General features: G+C 36.7%; 1 protein-coding gene across 1 annotated transcript in view; it reads left to right on the forward strand.

Moving 5' to 3' along the window:
* LAMB4 (laminin subunit beta 4) overlaps positions 1 to 19,745 on the forward strand; it is a 141,193-nt gene that overhangs the window by 25,969 nt on the left and 95,479 nt on the right. Inside the window, 5 exon segments of the mRNA XM_044678313.1 lie at positions 102 to 410; positions 9,843 to 9,963; positions 11,182 to 11,370; positions 15,152 to 15,331; positions 17,981 to 18,090. Coding sequence (XP_044534248.1) covers positions 102 to 410; positions 9,843 to 9,963; positions 11,182 to 11,370; positions 15,152 to 15,331; positions 17,981 to 18,090 — 909 coding nt within the window.

The raw sequence follows: 19,745 nt of genomic DNA on the forward strand, positions 1-19,745 counted from the left end.
TTGTTGTTGTTGTTGTTGTTGTTGTTGTTGTTGTTGTTGTTGTTGTTGAACTATTTGCCTCATTGATTCAAACTCTTCCAATCCTGACATCAGGTTTGGAGCCAGTGAACTCAGTTATAAAACCCTTTGGGCTAAGGAAGATGTTTTGCATGGATGTAGAGTAAATGTCCTTTTGGCTTATTTTCCCGTTTCTAGATTTAGTGACATTAACAAACCTGAGGATAAACTTTACCAAACTCCACACTCTGGGAGATACATTGCTTGGAAGAAGGCCAAGTGACCCCCTTGATAAGTATTACTATGCTCTCTATGATATGGTTGTTCGAGGAAGATGCTTTTGCAATGGTCATGCTAATGAATGTGGTCCCATACAGGATGTCCGGGGAGATGTTTTCAGCCCACCAGGAATGGTAAGTTCCAAACCCTCCTGATTTTTTCCCTTTCATTATCCTGATAGGTCAGAGTTGAGACGAATGCAAACTGCCACTAACATGTTCTGAAACTAGCATGAAAATGTTTGATTTGAAAAGGTAGATAGAATTCAGCTCAATTATTCGGACTTAATTGGTGACTCCACTAGGGCATATTTTCCCTAATCCTAAATGTTCCTGCTGATACTATACTACACACAAGTCATTTTATAAAGTTCTTTCTCTCTCGTAATCTATTCTAGAAGCACGAGAACACTCTTCTATATCCATGTGTCATTTACTCCTCTGCAATGATGACAGCCCAGACTCAATAGGAGAATAAAAGAACTTGCTATTTCAGGGCTAGAAATGATCTTTCTTGGGGTGGGACTTCACACTCATTCAGTCAATCATTTAATTCAACAAATATTGATAAAATGCCTATGTGTTGAAGAACTGGCTGCCTTGGCACCTTTAGTTATCACTGTAAATTAAGAAATGGGTCTCTAGTTTATAGATCAGGAACTTTGGAGTTTGATCAGCATGATTTAGTTTGCCAGAGCTTGATCACCTCTGAATAGACCACTAAAATCTAGCTCCTCCCTCTACAGAGTAAAAAAAAACAAACAAACAAACAAACCAGAGCCCAGGGTTAGGGTTAGGGTTAGAAATTGGGAAGAATTTACAATTAGGTTGAGGGTTAGGGGTTAGGGTTAGGGTTAGAATTTTAGTGTTAGGATTAGGGTTAGGGTTATGGCTACGTTTAGGGTTACTGTTAAAAATCTGCACAAATTTAGGGTTAGGGTTAGTGTTAGGATTAGGGTTACAGTTATTGTTATGGCTACAATCAGGGTTAGAAATCGCAAAGGGTTAGGGTTAGAATTTAGGGTTAGGGTTAGGGTTCGGGTTCAGGTTAGAGCTAGGGTTAGTGTTAGGATTAGGGTTACAATTAGGGTTAGGGTTAATGTTAAAGTTAGGGTTAGGGTTAGGGTTAAGGTTAGTGTTAAGGTTAGGGTTAGGGTTAGGGTTAAGGCTATGGTTAGGGTTAGGGTTAAATATTAGGGTTAAGTTTAGGGTTAGGGATAGAGCTAGGGTTAGGGTTAAGGTTAGTGTTAGGGTTAAGGGTTAGAGTTAGAGCTAGGGTTAGGGTTATGGTTTGGATTAGGGTTAAGGTTAGGGTTAGGATTGGGATTAGGGTTTGGGTTAGGATTGGGATTAGGGTTTGGGTTAGGATTTAGGGTTAGGGTTAGGGTTAGGTTTTGGTTTAGGGTTAGGTTTCAGCTAGGGTTAGGGTTAGGGTTAGGATTTGCTTTAGGTTAAGGGTTAGGGTTAGGTTTAGGGTTTGGGTTCAGGTTTGGGTTAGAACAAGGGTTAGAGTTAGGCTTAGGGTTAATATTAGGATTACATTTATGGTTAGGGATAGAGCTAGGGTTAGGGTTAAGGTTAGTATTGGGTTTAGGGTTAGGCTTAGGGTTTCAGCTAAGGTTAGGGTTAGGATTTAGGTTAGGATTAGGTTTAGGTTTAGGGTTTGGGTTCGGGTTCGGGTTAGAGCTAGGGTTAGAGTTAGGGTTAGGGTTAATATTATGATTACTTTTACGGTTAGGGATAGAGCTATGGTTAGGGTTAAAGGTTAGGGTTAGGGTTAATAATGTTAAGTTTAGGGTTAGGGATAGAGCTAGGGTTAGGGTTAAGGTTAGTGTTAGTATTAGGGTTAGAGTTAGGTTAGTGTTAGGGTTAAGATTAGCTTTAGTGTTAGGGTTAGAAAACCACTTGAATTTAGGGTTAGAAACAAATTTAGGGTTAGAAATGAATTTAGGGTTAGAAACGAATTTAGGGTTAGAAACGAATTTAGGGTTATGGTTAGGGTTAGAAACGAATTTAGGGTTAGGGTTAAGGTTAGGGTTAGGTTTAAGGTTCAAATTCTAATTAGGATTAGAGCTAGGGTTAGAGTTAGGGTTAGAGTTAGAAAACAACGCAAATTTAGGGTTAGGGTTAAGGTTAGGTTTAGAAATCTTGAATTTCGGGCTAGGGTTAAGGTTAGAAATTGGCGCAATTTAGGGTTAGAGTTAGGGTTAGAGTTAGGGTTAGAGTTAGGGTTAGAATTAGGGTTAGGGTTAGGGTTAGAGCTAGGGTTAGGGTTAGGGTTTGGGTTAGGTTTAGGGTTAGAGCTAGGGTTAGGGTTAGGGTTAAGGTTAGAAATTGCTGCAAATCCTCACTCTAACACTAACTTCCAAACCAGAGCTTGGCATCCCTCATGTTTCCATATGATTGCTGCCATTAGCAGACATCTAGACTTCACAGTGGTTCATAGAGCTTCCTCCTTATAATCTTCTCTTCATTTCACAATTATTTTTCAGTGTTTGTTAGGGCAACTTTCAAGGGTACAGGTTCTGTTTTTTCCATATTATGGAATTAACCTGTTCTTGTAGATTGTCCAGTAAAAACTGCCAGTGTTATCAACATACGACATTGAGTTTTTCACTTTGTCCTCAGCCTCTACTACTATTGGTCATAAATTGGAGGCACGTTGGTAAGAAATGGGCTGCTAAGCTTCACTTGGACCTCACAGGCTCTGTTGGCTGAGTCTGCCAAGCTCTCTCTAAATCCACCAGTAAAGAGATGCATCTATGCTAGTGAGTGATATGTTTGCTAGGTGGTTAACCAATGTGGTAGTAACCCCAGGACTTAAAAAGTTCAGCTTAGCCAAGCCTCTGCCTCTACAAAAGCCCCCAACCAGGAGTCTAATGGGAGTTGTATAAGTGTTTAACAACTCCTCTAGGCCCTGGCTTGGGGTTAGGGTTAGGGTTATGGTTAGAGCTAGGCTTAGGGTTAGGGTTGGGGTTAGGCTTAGGGTTTGGGTTAGGGTTAGGTTTAGGCTTTGGGTTAAAGCTAGGGTTAGTGTTAGGGTTAGGGCTAGGGTTATGGTTAGGTTAATATTAGGGTTACATTTACGGTTAGGGATAGAGCTAGGGTTAGGGTTAAGATTAGTGTTTGGTTTAGGGTTACGTTTAGGGTTACAGCTAGGGTTAGGGTTAGGATTTGGGTTTGGTTTAAGGTTAGGGTTAGGGTTTGAGTTAGAGCTAGGGTTAAGATTAGGGTTAAAGTTAGGTTTAGGGTTTGGGTTAGAGCTAGGGTTAGTGTTAGGGTTAGGGTTACAGTTAGGGTTAGGGTTAGTGTCAGGGTTAGGCTTAGAAATGATTTTAGGTTTAGAGTTAAGGTTAGAGTTAGGTTTAAGGTTTGAGTTCAGGTTAAGGTTAGAGCTAGGGTTACAGTTAGGGTTAGGGTTAGAGTTAGAAAACCACGAGAATTTAGGGTTAGGGTTAGGGTTAAGTTTAGAAATCCTGAATTTTGGGTTAGGGTTAAGGTTAGAAATTAGTGTAATTTAGGGTTAGGTTTAGGGTTAGAGTTAGGATTAGAGTTAGGTTTAGGTATAGAGCTAGGGTGAGGGTTAGGGTTAGGGTTATAGCTAAGATTAAGATTAGAGCTAAGGTTTTGTTTAGGATTAGGTTTAGAGCTAGGGTTAGGGTTAGAGCTAGGGTTAGGGTTAGTTTTGGCCAGGGCAGCTAGTAAGTGACTGAGGACAGATTTGAACATAGGACTTCCTGACTCCAGACCCAGCACCCACTGCCTCTAATCTAAGCATTCATTAGACACCTAATATGTTCCATGCACTGTATTAGGCTCTGGAGATAGAAACCCAAATGATGAAATAATCTCTACTCTTAGGGAAAGCCACCTGGCTGGCCCAAAGATACTGATGATATTAGCTTCCAATTCTCTTAAGCAGAGAAAGTAACAAAAACCTCCATTGCCAGCTGAGGGAAGATCTTTCATCAAAGATCATTAAATACATCTGCTCAAACTAGCAGAACAGAAAAGGAAAAAAATATGAGTAAACAACAGAAAAAGAGAAAAGAAATGACAATTGACAACTTCTTCCAAGGAAGTGAAAAGAGAGCAAATGAAATAAAAATAGAAGAAGAGGAAGAAGTTCCAGCAAATTGGACACAGGCTTTGGAAGATCTCAAAATTCAACTTCAAAAACTCAAAAAGCAATCAAAAGAGGCTGAAGACAATTTGAAAAAGGAAATGCATGAACTAAAACAAGAAAATAAAGTCTTAAAAGCCAGATTTAATCAGCTTGAAAATGAAGCAAAGAAGGCAAAAGATGATCTACAAAGAAAATCAGACCAGAATGAGAGGGATGACCAAAAAGCCAGGGAAGAAATTCAGTCTTTAAAAAACAAAACTCAACAACTAGAAGCAAAGGACTTCACAAGGCAGCAAGAATATATAAAACAAAATGAAAAAATGAAAAATTTGAGGAGAATATGAAACACCTCATTGTTTCAACCAAAGATCTGGAGAACAGAGCTAGAAGAGACAACTTAAGAATTGTTGGTTTACCAGAATATCATGATAAAAGAAAAAGTTTAGACAGAATCTTACAAGCAATTATCAGAGACAATTGCCCTAAAATTCTCAAACAAGAGGGAAAAGTGGAAAGTGAAAGAATTCACAGATCACCTCCTACATTTAATCCACAACTGACAACTTCCAGGAATATTATAGCCAAATTCAAAACCTACCAGACCAAGGAAAAAATATTACAAGCTGCTAAAAAGAAGTCATTCAGATATCAGGGAACCACAGTTAGGATAACACAAGATCTGGCTGCATCTACATTGAAGGACCGGAAGGCATGGAACACAATATTCCAGAAAGCAAGAGAACTGGGTCTACAATGAAGAATCAAATACCCAGCAAAACTGACTATATTATTGCAGGGGAAAGTATGGTCATTCAATAAAACTGAGGACTTTCAAGTATTCCTAAAGAAAAAAACCAGACTTAAACAGAGAGTTTGCTGCCCAAACACAGAACTCAAGAGAATAACCATAAAGTAATTAAGAGAATGGGGGGAGGGGAAAAATCTTTTCTTTAAGGGACCCAATAAGTTCAATCAATTTGTATCCCAAGAAGAAAAGAAGATATTGGCAAATATTAAAAAGTGTTATTACCAACAGGGTAACTAGAAGAAGTTTACATACAGGGAACAGTGATAAACTGTATACGATGAAATGTCAAGTGATATATATATATACATACACATATACATATGTATATGTATGTATACAAAACTAGAGGGGGAAAAGAAGGTAATATTAGGAAAAATAGGAAAACAAACAAAAAGGAGTACATTTATATTTCATAAAGAAGCTCATGGGGCCAACAGGGAAGAATAACAATACACTGTAAGGGTAAAGAGGTTGGTGAGAGGAAATATTTAATACTTCAGTGCATTTAAATTAACTTAAAGAGGGAAGAACAACCAGATCCATTGGGGCAGAAAATTGATTCCACCCTATAGAGAAGTAGAAGGGTAACAAAAGGACTGGTGGAGAGGGAACTAACACTAGGAAGGGACGGGAGGAGGCAGCTTAAAAAGATCCTAAAGAAGAATAAGAGGGGAATAAGAAGGGAGAAGGGAGAAAGGGAAGTACAATAAGGGAGGGGATTAGGGGAACTGATTAAAAATAGAACACTGGTATAGAAGGAAATAGTGAAAGAAGAAAGGACAGGGCAAGGAGAGAGAATCAAAATGTCTAGGAATACATAGTTGATAATTATAACTCTGAATGTGAATGGGATGAACTCGCCCATAAAACAGAAGCAAATAGCAGAGTGGATTAGAAACCAAAATCCTACCATATGTTGTCTACAAGAAACACACATGAGACAGGCAGACATACATAGAGTAAAAATGAAAGGATGGAGCTAAAGCTATTGGGCTTCAAATGAGAAAAAGAAGGCAGGGGTTGCCATCATGATCTCTGACAGAGCCAAAGTAAAAATAGATAAGGTTAAAAGAGATAGGGAAGGTAACTACATCCTAATAAAAGGCGGTATAAACAATGAAGAAATATCAGTATTCAAAATGTATGCACCAAACAGTATAGCTTCAAAATTGCTAAAGGAGAAGCTAGTGGAACTCAAGGATGAAATAGATAGCAAAACTATACCAGTGGGGGACCTCGACCTTACCCTATCAGATCTAGAGAAATCAAACCAAAAAATAAACAAGAAAGAGATAAGAGAGGTGAATAAAGCCCCAGAAAAATTAGAGTTAATAGATATATGGAGAAAAATAAATAGGGACAAAAAGGAATACACTTTCTTTTCAGCAGCAAATGGAACATTCACAAAGATAGACAATGTAATAGGGCATAGAAACATGGCAAACAAACGCAAAAAAGCGGAAATAATAAATGTAACCTTTTTGGATCATAATGCAATAAAAGTAGTTATTAGTAAGAATATACAGAGAGGCAAACTAAAAACTAATTGGAAATAAATAATATGATTCTCCAAAATAATTTAGTGAAAGAACAAATCATAGAAACAATTAATAATTTCATTGAAGACAATAACAATGATGAGACTTCTTACCCAAACCTATGGAATACAGCCAAAGCAATTCTAAGGGGAAAATTTATATCACTGAGTGCATATATTAACAAATTAGGGAGGACAGAGGTTAATGAATTGGGCATGCGACTTAAAAAAATAGAAAATGAACAAATTAAAAATCCTCAGATGAAAACTAAATTAGAAATACAAAAAATCAAAGGAGAAATTAATACAGTAAATTATTAATATTAATACATTAAGAAATTAACAAAGTAAAAGAACTATTGAATTAATAAACGAGACTAGAAGCTGGTATTTTGAAAAAACAGATAAAATAGACTAAGTACTGGTAAATCTAATAAAAAAGGAAAGAAGAAAACCAAATTAACAGTATCAAAGATGAAAAGGGAGACCTCACCTCTAATGAAGAGGAAATTAAGGCAATCATTAAAAACTATTTTGCCCAATTATATGGCAATAAATATAGCAATCTAAGTAATATGGATGAATATTTACAAAAATATAAACTGCCTATATTAACAGCAGAAGAAAGAGAATACTTAAATAATCCCATATCAGAAAAAGAAATTGAACAAACCATCAAAGAACTCCCTAAGAAAAAATCGCCAGGGCCTGATGGCTTCACAAGTGAATTCTATCAAACATTCAAAGAATCCCAATACTATACAAACTATTTGATATAATAAGCAAAGAAGGAGTCCTAACAAATTCCTTTTATGACACAAATATGGTACTGATTCCAAAGTCAGGTAGATCAAAAACAGAGAAAGAAAACTACAGACCAATTTCCCTAATGAAAATAGATGCAAAAAATTCTTAAACAGAATACTAGCAGAAAGACTCCAGCAAGTGATCAAAATGATTATCCATCATGATGAAGTGGGATTTATACCAGGAATGCAAGGATGGTTCAACATTAGGAAAACCATCCACATAATTGACCATATCAACAATCTAACAAACAAAAATCACATGATTATCTCAATAGATGCTGAAAAAGCCTTTGACAAAATACAACACCCATTCCTATTGAAAACACTAAAAAGCATAAGAATAGAATGGCCTTCCCTAAAAATAATAAACAGTATATATCTAAAACCATCAAAAAGCATCATCTGAAATGGGGATAAGTTAGAAGCATTCCCAATAAGATCAGGAGTGAAACAAGGATGCCCACTATTACCTCTATTATTTAACATTGTACTAGAAACTCTAGCAGTAGCAATTAGAGAAGAAAAATAAATTGAAGGTATTAAAATATGCAATGAGGAGACTAAGCTATCTCTCTTTGTAGATGATATGATGGTCTACTTAAAATCCTAGAGAGTTTACTAAAAAGCTAGTAGAAATAATCAACCACTTTAGCAAAGTTGCAGGATACAAAATAAATGCACACAAATCATCAGCATTTCTATGTATTTCCAACACATCACAGCAGCAAGAGTTAGAAAGAGAAACACCATTTAAAATAACCCTAGACAATATAAAATATTTAGGAATCTATCTACCAAATCAAACACGGGAATTATATGAACACAATTACAAAACACTTTCCAAACAATTAAAACTAGATCTAGACAATTGGAAAAACATTGATTGCTCATGGGTAGGACAAGCTAACATAATAAAAATGACCATTCTACCCAAATTAATTTGCTTATTTAGTGCCATACCTATCAAACTACCAAAAAACTTTTTTACTGAATTAGAAAAAACTATAACAAAGTTCATTTGGAAAAACAAAAGATCAAGAATACCAAGGGAAATAATGAAAAAAAGTGAAGGAAGGTGGCCTAGCAGTACCAGATATTACTGTTAGCTTCCTTTATTAGTCACCATCAGTAGAGTTAGCCAGATTTTTCTTACCTATAACATGTCCCACTGAGGGACCTAAAAAGATCTGGGCTCTCCTATTTTCATTCTCTCATTCATCTCTTGACAATTATTTCCCTTGCACCCATAAACCAAAGTGCTATACTGAAAATCTGTTTTCAAATCATCCTGTTTCAGACTCTGATAATGACAAAATGTATAAAAATTAAACCCAGGTTGGAAACAAGAATCTTTTTTATGGGAAGCAGAGAAATAAAGAGTGAGGAGGGGGTAAAGATATTTTAGAGCAGTGATTCCCAGTGGGTGCCACCACCCCCTAGTGGGTGCTGCAGCAATCCAGGGTGGGCAGTGATGGCCACAGGTGCATTTGGGGGTGGTGAATAACTGTAAGGGGGCGGTGATAGTATGTGACAGGGGGTGCTAAGTAATATTTTTTCTGGAAAGGGGGCAGTAGGCCAAAAACATTTGGGAACCACTGTTTAGAGGAAACTCAATGGTGACATTCTTAGAAGGATCTGAGTACAAGCTAACTTTAGGAAGCTGATATTATATCATGGAGTTACCTCTCTATTCATTCAGTTAGTTGCACAACAGTTAGTTCCTTCCTCTCTAGATATTCTTTCATTACAAATAATTTCTCCGGAAGAATCATTATACCTCAGACACATCCTTGACCTTGGTGGAGGTTAAGGAGGAGTCGGTTCATCATGTTGAATTGATTCTTTCATAGATTTTGATGTTCAGTCATATTAGCAGGTAAACATCTTCTTTTAGTATACTCCCTGAAGTAATGTGAAAATGAACTATTTAAGGGCTAGGTGAGTCTTGAGATAAGAAGAGGCTGGTGGAAAAAGATGTTAAAGCACTTTATAAACCTTAAAGTGCTGTGTAAATATAAGCTATTGTTTTTCTCTTCCATCTTATAGATGGGAAAACAAAGGCATCTAGAGGTTGTAATTACCTCAGTTTAGAACCCCAGTCTTCCAACTCTCTGTGCTGTCCTGAAAATGCTCATTCTCTAGACTGATTCCAGGGTGTCTTTACTGTACTTGTAATTTAAATAGGCCACAGCTTTGAAAGTTCTAAAGGTCATATGTTTTTCCATTTTTAAAAAGTCACCAAAGACAATTCATTTTTATAAAATACTTGTTTCTTTATCTAAACCAGGTTCATGGTCAATGTATCTGTCAGCACAATACAGTTGGTCCAAACTGTGAGAGATGCAAGGAATTCTTCCATGATGTTCCCTGGAGGCCAGCCGAAGGTCTCCAGGATAATGCTTGCAGATGTGGGTGAAAATATGTACTTAGACTATTTTAAGGGTAGGATGTAAGTTCAGCTGTTTAGAGTTGCACAGGACAAAGATGGTATTAATTCCATGACTCTAAGACCTGGTTTTGCAACTTCCAGTTGTTTCAAGTGCTGTTTTAAAATGTCAAATCCTTGAAATAAGATAAACTCTAAATTCAATTCAATTTTTAAAAAAATCTTGCCCTTTGGGGAGAAGGAACATAATAAGCATTATACAAATGAAATAAATGATAGTGGGACATTACAGTTCTAAGAATACCCACACAAATCCCAACTACTTCTTTAGATGCCATACATTTATTCCCCAGCTGCATGTACTTCCTAACAACAGAAGATAAGAGCACATAAGCGAGACAGGCTTTTGCAGTCTACTGTAAATATTGCTACCCCAGAATTATGATGAGCATGCAAAAGAAAGGCAAGGCTTCATTTCCCTTCCCTCAATTTTTAGAGAAATGAAGGGTTCAAGGTAATCAGTGAACTTAGAGGATTACAGAATGGATCTATGATTTTATTAGTATAGGGAACTCCCAGATGAGGGAATTCCTAACGATGCCAATCATTACCTTTTCTGCCACATTATTGTCTTAGAGCATTGCCTAGGACACTAAAAAAATTTAGGCACTTGCCAGTAAATTAACAGAGGGAATTTTCTTACATGAAATATTTTATAATAATGAAATCACAGTTCTGGGGTAGGGGGGAAAGGACAAAAAAAGTATACTACAACAAATTCTTCTAAGTACGGTATTGAAAAAACATGTGTATAAGGAAACATGATACTTCAAGAAATTTAAACATAAATCAGGCAAATATTTGTGTAGCAAAAATTACAGTATATTAGATCCTGTTTTGATTGAACAAAAGAATGGACTGTATGATAATCAAAAGTCTTCCAAAGTATTTAAAATATTGTTGGGAGGGTAATTTACTATTTTGCTTTTTTAAATGTCTATTGTATATAATCTATACTCAGATCATAATCTCAGATTACTAGGACTAGAAGGGACTGTCAATATGATCTAGTCCAAATCTTTGAATCTTTAGTTGATCCCATAAAAAGGAGAAAAATTAAATTGTTTTTAGAGATGGTGGAGGGAATTGCAGTCCAAAGGCATATCAAGTTAGGCTTGTTAGTTAATTCACTGTGAACTTGGCTAAGTTTAATTGTTTGTTTTTTCTTTTCCTCCCCCAGCATGTAATTGTAATGACCACTCTGAACACTGTCACTTTGATATGTCTCTGTACCTCTCAAGTAATGGTATCAGTGGTGGAATGTGTGAAGACTGTCAGCACAATACTATGGGACAACACTGTGATCAGTGCAAACCCCTGTTTTACAGGGACCCCCTCAAGGCAATTTCAGATCCTCATGCTTGCATTCGTGAGTTCACCGCTCTTTAATCTTCTTTGACTGCTCATTCAAGGATCTTGTTTGAGGAAATTCTGTTGGAATAAATATACAGAGAGTTAGCCTCGAAGCCTGAAAGACCTGGGTCTCACTTCTTACACACATGTCAATCTTAACATCAGTGTGCCAGGCAATTCTCTAAGTAACAGAGGGAAAAAGTGGTGGGAAAAGGAATTTCCTTATTAGGAAGTTCTCTATACCTATTAAATCACAACAGGTATCTTTATCCCTATCCTTACTGTTCTTAATGTAAGGCAAGCATTTCTAAACTGTAGAGTATCAGAATTGTAAGTAGGGTAAAGCAAATGAGGCTTTAGACCAAAGTTCCAACATTTAGAGTTAAAGCCTATGTTCTAGCCTCCTAGAAACCACTCATCTCCTCCTTCCCCCTCACTCAACTGACTGCTTATTAATTGTTTCTTGTTTTTTTTTTCACATCATGAATTACAAAACTGATTTGAGAGAACAGTTCAAAATGTTTGCCCAGGTTATGTTTCATGAAGGTTATCCTGAGTGCCAAATTTACTAGTTATGGCAGCTCTGCAGGAGATGAGAACATTTTCTTTGGAGCCCTTCCTTCTTCAGACAATAAATGAAAAGGGAATGACCTTGAGCTAAACAATATGGTTTCATTCTAGTCTGTCCCAGGAAGGCTATTTCTCTTGGTAAATCCTAATCTACACTGACTTAAAGCTCAAGGATAGGAATTAGCCTCAGAACAACTCAGCATGAACCACAGAGGCAGTCTCGAGCATCCTTCAGATGAACTCAGGAAAGTTTCTCAGTGTTTAAGCAAAACATTTTCTTTGGATAATCCATTTCTCGTGTTAAGGCATTGCCAAACCATAGATTTTTATTGGGTGCTTATTTTCTGCCAGTTTTTCTTATCATGTAGCTAAAGTAGAAATTCTGAAACCCTTTTGACCACAGCAATTATATGCAATCTTTGCTGGCTTCTCCCCATCTCCTTCCCTCATCCACATGTACTCCTTCACTTTCACACATGTGAACAGTTTGACTTAAATTCCAGTGGCCTGGTTTCTAAAGATGATTGAAAAATAACTTGCTGGGAATTTTAAATTTTCAACTTTTTTTGGCTGGATATAATTCAACCGAGCTTTAAATTCTACATTGGAACAAAATGAGACCCTCCTGGGTTATTCAACAGTTAGCAAAAGGACCTTTACTTAGCCATAGCAAGGGAAGAATATTCTACAAGCGTATGCACTGAGGACATGGTGAACTGATTCATCTGAGTGAAACTCTTCTGTCTTTGAATTGCCCATTATGGTCAACCAAGCAAGCATCAGAGCATGCCAAGAGATCTTTATGGCTATGCTGTACCCAGGGAATCAAGAAATGATGTCAACAGCCTGAGCTTTTAGTTCCTTGACTCAATCAAATATCAAGGATGGTTTCAATGCTTTTTGAGGAAAAGCTTCCCTAGATTACACGAAAATATGTGGTTAGGATTTTGTTCCCATCATTCCAGGTATAAATCAATTTCTTCATATGGAAATGATATTTATACATTTATCTCATAGAATTATAAGGAAAATGGTATGTCAATATTATTATTATTATTATTATTACCTATCAACTAAACTGTTAACAGGTCTTTCTTAAATGTCTGGTTTGTGTCAGTCACTGTCCTAGTGCTGGGGAAAAAAAGCTTAATCTGAAACTAGCCCCTGTAATATGGGGCATAAAATGTATGTTCCCAGGGCCTAGCATAGTGCTTGGTACACAGGAAAAGGAGACTGGACCTGTGATTTTACTGGTCTAGGGAACTCCCGAGAAAGGCAATTCCCTCTCTTAAAGTACATCAACTTTCTCAACTACTTACAGTATTGGAGTTTCTTAAAGTACTGACAGTGGCTTGTCCAGGACCACACAACCACAACATGTCAGAAGTGAATGAGTCTTGAACCCAAGTTCTCCTGACTTCAAGGTTGGCTCTCCATCCACCACTCTGCCTCTAGCACGGAGTCAGTACTGAATAAATGCTTGTTCATTTATTAATTGTTGATTGATTGGTTTCAAGGAAGTCATACAAAGATTGGGCAAGAGAGTTTGAGTTTTCTCAGTAATAATAAATAACAGCCTCTGTGACTAATACCCCTAAGGTAATCTTGTGTGTGTTTAAGAGAAAATATGTTAATATTAAATAGTAATTTGAAGGAAATGAGTTTTTTGGAGCCTAGATATTAGTTTGATTAGGTTTCAGATAATAGGTTAATTGGCTTCCTATTTTGGGGGGGAGGAACATTTTTGTTCAAAGTCAATACAGGAACCAGGGACCCCACCAGTAGCCTCAACCATCTGTAACGAATGTTCCTTTGAACAATTTCATGTGGTATTGATAGAAACCATTGGCCTTGTATCCTTGTATCCATGTAAGAGGATTATTTCTAAGGGAAGTTCATCCAAGAAAAGGATGCTTCCAAACTATTTTCTTCTACATGGGAATGAAACGCACACCCTGGAATTCAATTCTGCTTGGTCTGCGATGCTCCCAAGAGGAGCTGAGTCTGCTTCCTTTTGGTCATTTCTAAAATGAATCCATTCTGATACTTCTATTCTGGAGACAACTGGATTGAATTAAGAGGAAGTTGTGGTTTTGCAACACTAAATAGGAGCTGGTGCTGTTTTTCCATATTTGATTGTATCTAGAGAACGTGACACCATCACAAAGAATGAAGGGAAAATGTAGTCATTCAGTCCAGCGGTTTGTTTCAGTGACATTAGATAGCAGGCCTAAATAAGGTTTTTACCAAATTCACCAAAGGAATCATTGATGTTCAAATAAAACTTTGGATTTCCTTCTTTCTTTCTAATTAAGCAGATAGAAACCAAGGTTCTATCCTTTTAAATTCATTTCTGTAAAAGACAGATTCCTGGGGCTACGCAAGTTTATTTTAGGGAAATAGAAGTTACTTTCCCCTTAGAATAATGTTGCCTAGTGACAATGGAATTGATGAACTTTAGCCCACCTGTAAACTCACCAGCCAACGCTGCAAAGAGGTCAATGATTCCATTCTTCTAAAGGCAACACGCTTTTCCTTCTCAAAAAACAGTTCACTTTGGGTTATACAAGTTTCTATTGGAATTGGAATGAATTAGTGTAGTCATATTTGTAGTGACCTTAGCAAATGACAATTGTTTTGTGATAGTGAAGAAAGGATTTTTAAAAAAACTCTACTTAATCTAATAAGCATTTATTAAGAAGTCTTCTAGGAATGTGGCACTGGACTAGATAGTGGAACTACAAATACAAAAAGAAAAATACAGTCCCAGCCCTCCAGGAACTCATATTTTCCTGAAGCTCTTTAAAAGTCATTTACTGCTCCTGCTGCCATTAGATTTGGGATAAATGCTACCAAAGCAAGCAAAATACGATTGTTGGAAAGGCTGACAGAAATGCATTTTAGTATCACTCATCTCAGTGAAAAATTCACATTCTTAATACAGTCAGCTGAAAAAAGTAGATGAATAAATGATTAAAAAAACAAATGCATTACAAATAATCCATACTTTTGAGGGACATGTGAGGCTTCTCTTTGAGGCACTAGACAAGTGCAACCCCAGTCCCTGTTAGCTTTGTAAAAGCTCTCCTGTGTCACATAAGGCATTACCCTCAGCCACTTGGCTAATCATAAAGGAAGGTAAGCAGAGGGAAAAGACAACGCACATTTATTTCATATCTTTGCGGAATTAGCTTAAAAATCAGTGTGCATATCATCTGTGTTTCCAGCTTGTGAGTGTGATCCCGAAGGTTCCTTGTCCGGTGGCATGTGTGAAAGTTATCCAGATCCAGCCCTGGGAATCGAAGCTGGTCAATGCCTTTGTAAAGACAATGTTGGAGGAGCCCAATGTGATCGGTGCAAGCCTGGCTATTATGGGCTGAATGCCAATGACCCCCTGGGTTGTCAACGTACGTAAAGAACTGAATCTTTGTTTTCTTTTCATTACGCCTCTTGGTGCCAATGGCCATATTTCTTGGAGAGCCATATCTATAGCTAACCAGTTTTTGAATTTCTCTGTCTCTGACATCAAAGGAAATTCTTAGTGATTTTCTGAACTTAACATAAAAGGTCAGTGTGTGAATTGCATTCTTTCAAGCCCCAGTAGAAGGGAGGGAAAAAAGGAAAATATCCAGAAATTCAGTGCTAAGCTTTAAAACATTTAAACCAGTGGTTTCCTTTGGAGTCTTCCTAATTGCTGTACCCAAATTCATGAAACATCTGGAAGGACCACAAATATAGCTGCACAAAAATCTGCACACAATTTATATATTCCTCTAAAGCAGACAGTTTCGAAATCTCAGTTTCATTATGATGTTAAGTGAGATTAATTTAGGCATTGTTGCATCTAAATGTTAGTTATTATTACTTTTACAGCCTTTAGGCTCTTTTACTTGATTTCTAGTCTCCTCTTTTTTCTCTTCTTCCCTCCTCATTATTATTGATGTATAGAGACAATGGGACGGAGTGGCTAGAGATGGCCCACCAGAAAGAAAGATCTGTTTCAGGCCTGCCTCTAAAATACACTGTCTATGGAGCCCTGGGCAAGTAACTTAACATCTCAGAACTCAAGTAACTCTCTAAGACAGTAAGTTTCAGAGAAGATACTGACTTGAATTGGGAGGAGGGAATTCCCTCATCTGGAAGTTCCCTATGCCAGTGAAATCACAGGTCCAGTTCCTATTGCTACCATGAATGCAGATAACCTATATAGTGAATATACTTCCCAGGTTCTAACTATCTCCAAACTTTAAAAAAAAACAATGTAGATGGTAAATTTTAGAAGGCACATTCTATATTTCCTTGCCAAAAGAAAGTGGGTTTTTTTTGTCCATTTATTAGGCATCTTTATTGATAAGGTTATTATATAGTACACATTCCAATTATACATTTTAAGTTTCTGTATTATAAAAATAATGGGCAACCAGTGGAAAAACACATCAGCCATGGGGGGGGGAGCTCGGGGGTGAAGGGGACAGTAAGAGCATGAATTATGTAGCTATGTTAACTTTTCTAAAAAATAAATATTAATAAATGTTTAAAAAAATAAAAATAAATAAAAAATAAAAATAATGGGCATATGATGTAAAACTTACCACATGAAAATTATATTTTTCTGAACCTTAAAATTAGATATGAGAAAAAACAGCAAATTTATGAAAATTAATTTGCAGATCAATTAACTCTTCTATTATTTAAGTATGTTAATAGCCTCTTCAAGATTGCCACAAACTTAAATTTTAATTGTGTGACTTATTTTAAGAAAATACCCTTTTAACAAGACTTTACAAAAGGAATGTCCATTGTCAGAGCATGTTTGGAACATACTTGTGACAGAAGTATATGTCAAGGAATGTAATGGATTAAAAGCCAGGGAATTAAGCAGGGGGAGGTAATGAGAATTACCAACCACAAAAAGAAGTCACAAAAAGAAAACGCTGATTTATAAACTCATAACATTTTAGACTTGAAAAGAGCTTTAAGATAAATATTTATTTAATAAGAATTCCTAAAGCAAATAATTTGTATTTAGTCACTGTTTATGTCTCCAAATTTTGCCCATAGAAGGAAGAATGTTATTTGAATCTTTAGAGAGTAATAAGCTGGAATTTTTTTTTTATTCAGTGAAATGGTTCTTTTAAAACTTAAAGCCCAAATTTCATGGAAACAAATTTTAACCAAGCCACTCTTCTATCCCATCTGTATCATCTTACCTGTCTGCCTTTTAGGAGGTATCCTTCACTTTTCTTATTCCAGTCTTGAGTTCTTTATCCAAAAATAAAGCAGATAAGACTTTAGTTTATACTTACAAAATACTTACTTCACATTCAGTGCATTTTGCAGGGCTAATATTTGTCTTGTTCCAAGACAGGTTAGTGACTTCTTAGTCCCAAAAGTCAACATTGAAACTCAATAATACCCAAGAGAAGGAAATAAGGGAGAGAAAGGAAGGTGTTGGGGGGTGAAGAAAAGAGGAAAGAGAAAGACAGAGGGAGGAAAAAAACAAAGATGCATCTAGTGAAGAATGGTAGACATAAAATGCTTAGCAGAGTGCCTGGCACATAATAGACACTTTATAAATGCTCATTCCCATATTCTTCCTTTCCCGCCTTCCCCCTTTCCATTCAGAAACTTAAAGTAAGTATTCTTCAGATGCAATATATCCCTAAATTCCTCTTCTCTGTTAATCAATTAGTTATTTAAGAGCTTTAGGGGTGATTGGCATTATATTTCCTGAATGGTTTTATTTAGGATTATGATCAACAAGTGATTCAGATGGACAATAATGGAGCACAGTAGTTAAAGAGCCAAACCTGGAGTCAGGAAGACCAGAGTTCAAATATGGCCTCAGAGACTTCCTAGCTTCCTATGTGCCCTGGGCAGATCACTTAAGTCCATTGCCTATTTAAAAAAAAAAAACAAAAAAAACAAACAAACTAAAAAAAGCAATTGAGGTGATAAATTTGGCAAGGCACATTCTATATTTACTTTATGTAAATTTTGAGCATATTTATAAAGACTGGGAAATAAACATGAGAATGTTTGTTCTATCCTTTTAGCCTGCAACTGTAACCCCTTGGGGAGTATACCATTCTCCATCTGTGATGTAGTTACTGGCCGATGCCTGTGCCAACAGTTTGCTACTGGACCCCACTGTGAAAAATGCCTCGTATGTATTTTTATATAAAAGATTCTCTTCTGATTTTTTTATTACCAACTATGTATATTTCTACCTTAACTGATAGAATAGCAGAATCTGCTCTATATTCTATATATATACCTGCTCACTTCTTACCTGTTGCTTTATTTATTGGGTGCCACTGGAATTTATTGTTTTTGTAGTTGAGATTTTTTCTTTTCATATAAAAATATACTAAAAATTGCTTCTAACACCTTTTCAGTAAGCTATAGTGGTCTTCTTGTGCCAGAATGGGTCAGTCTTGTCCTTAGGGAGAGTGGGATGATGGGAAGGTGTGTGTATGGGGGTAGGGGTGTGGAGATGGAGATCAATCATGAAAGTAGGGGAGAAAAGTAATAATTTTACCAAAGAATTTACCTTTCCATCAGAAAGTACTGGTGTGGAAGTCATCATGTCAAATCACTCAGATTAGTATTCCAGAATGAGTCAAACAGAAGAATCAGTTTGGAGAGGAAATACTGGCCTTCCCCCTTCGTCAGCCCTATAACCACCTCTTTATAAGGGCTACAAGACTATAATATAATTATATACATGTATTCATTATTAATATGTAAAGTGATAATAATAATAATAATATAATCTTCTACATTCCTGACTTTTTAAAACATTTATTAATATTCATTTTTAACATGGTTACATGATTCATGCTCCTACTTTCCCCTTAACCCCCCGCTCTCCCCATGGCCGACGCACATTTCCACTGGTTTTATCATGTGTCCTTGATCAAGACTTATTTCCAAATTGTTGATAGTTGCATTGGTGTGGTGGTTTCAAGTCTACATCCCCAATCATGTCCACCTCAACCAATGTGTTCAAGCAGTTGTTTTTCTTATATGTTTCCTCTCCTGCAGTCCTTCCTCTGGATGTGGGCAGCATTCTTTACCATAAATCCCTCAGAGCTGTCCTGTGTCATTGCTTTCTGCTGGTACAGAAGTCCATTACATTCGATTTTACCACAGTATATCAGTCTCTGTGTACAATGTTCTTCTGGCTCTGCTCCTTTTGCTCTGTATCAGTTCCTGGAGGTCTTTCCAGTTCACATGGAACTCCTCCAGTTTATTATTCCTTTGAGCGCAATAGTATTCCATCACCAGCATATACCACAGTTTGTTCAGCCATTCCCCAATTGAAGGACATACCTTCCTTTTTGAGTTTTTTGCCACTACAAAGAGCGCAGCTATAAATATTTTCTTACAAGTCTGTTTATCTATGATCTCTTTGGGATACAAACCCAACAATAGTATGGCTGGATCAAAGGGCAGGCATTCTTTTATAGCCCTTTGAGCATAGTTCCAAATTGTCAGCCAGAATGGTTGGATCAGTTCACAACTCCACCAGCAATGCATTAATGTCTCAATTTTGCCACATCCCCTCCAGCATTCATTACTCTCCCCTTCTTTCATTTTAGCCAATCTGCTAGGTGTGAGGTGATACCTCAGAGTTGTTTTGATTTGCATTTCTCTAATTATTAGAGATTTAGAACACTTTCTCATGTGCTTATTGATATTTTTTATTTCTTTACCTGAAAATTGCCTATTCATGTCTCTTACCCATTTATCAATTGGGGAATGGCTTGATTTTTTATACAATTGATTTAACTCCTTGTATATTTGAGTAATTAGACC

Source organism: Gracilinanus agilis, chromosome 5, assembly GCF_016433145.1.
Source record: "Gracilinanus agilis isolate LMUSP501 chromosome 5, AgileGrace, whole genome shotgun sequence".
Classification (NCBI taxonomy): domain Eukaryota; kingdom Metazoa; phylum Chordata; class Mammalia; order Didelphimorphia; family Didelphidae; genus Gracilinanus; species Gracilinanus agilis.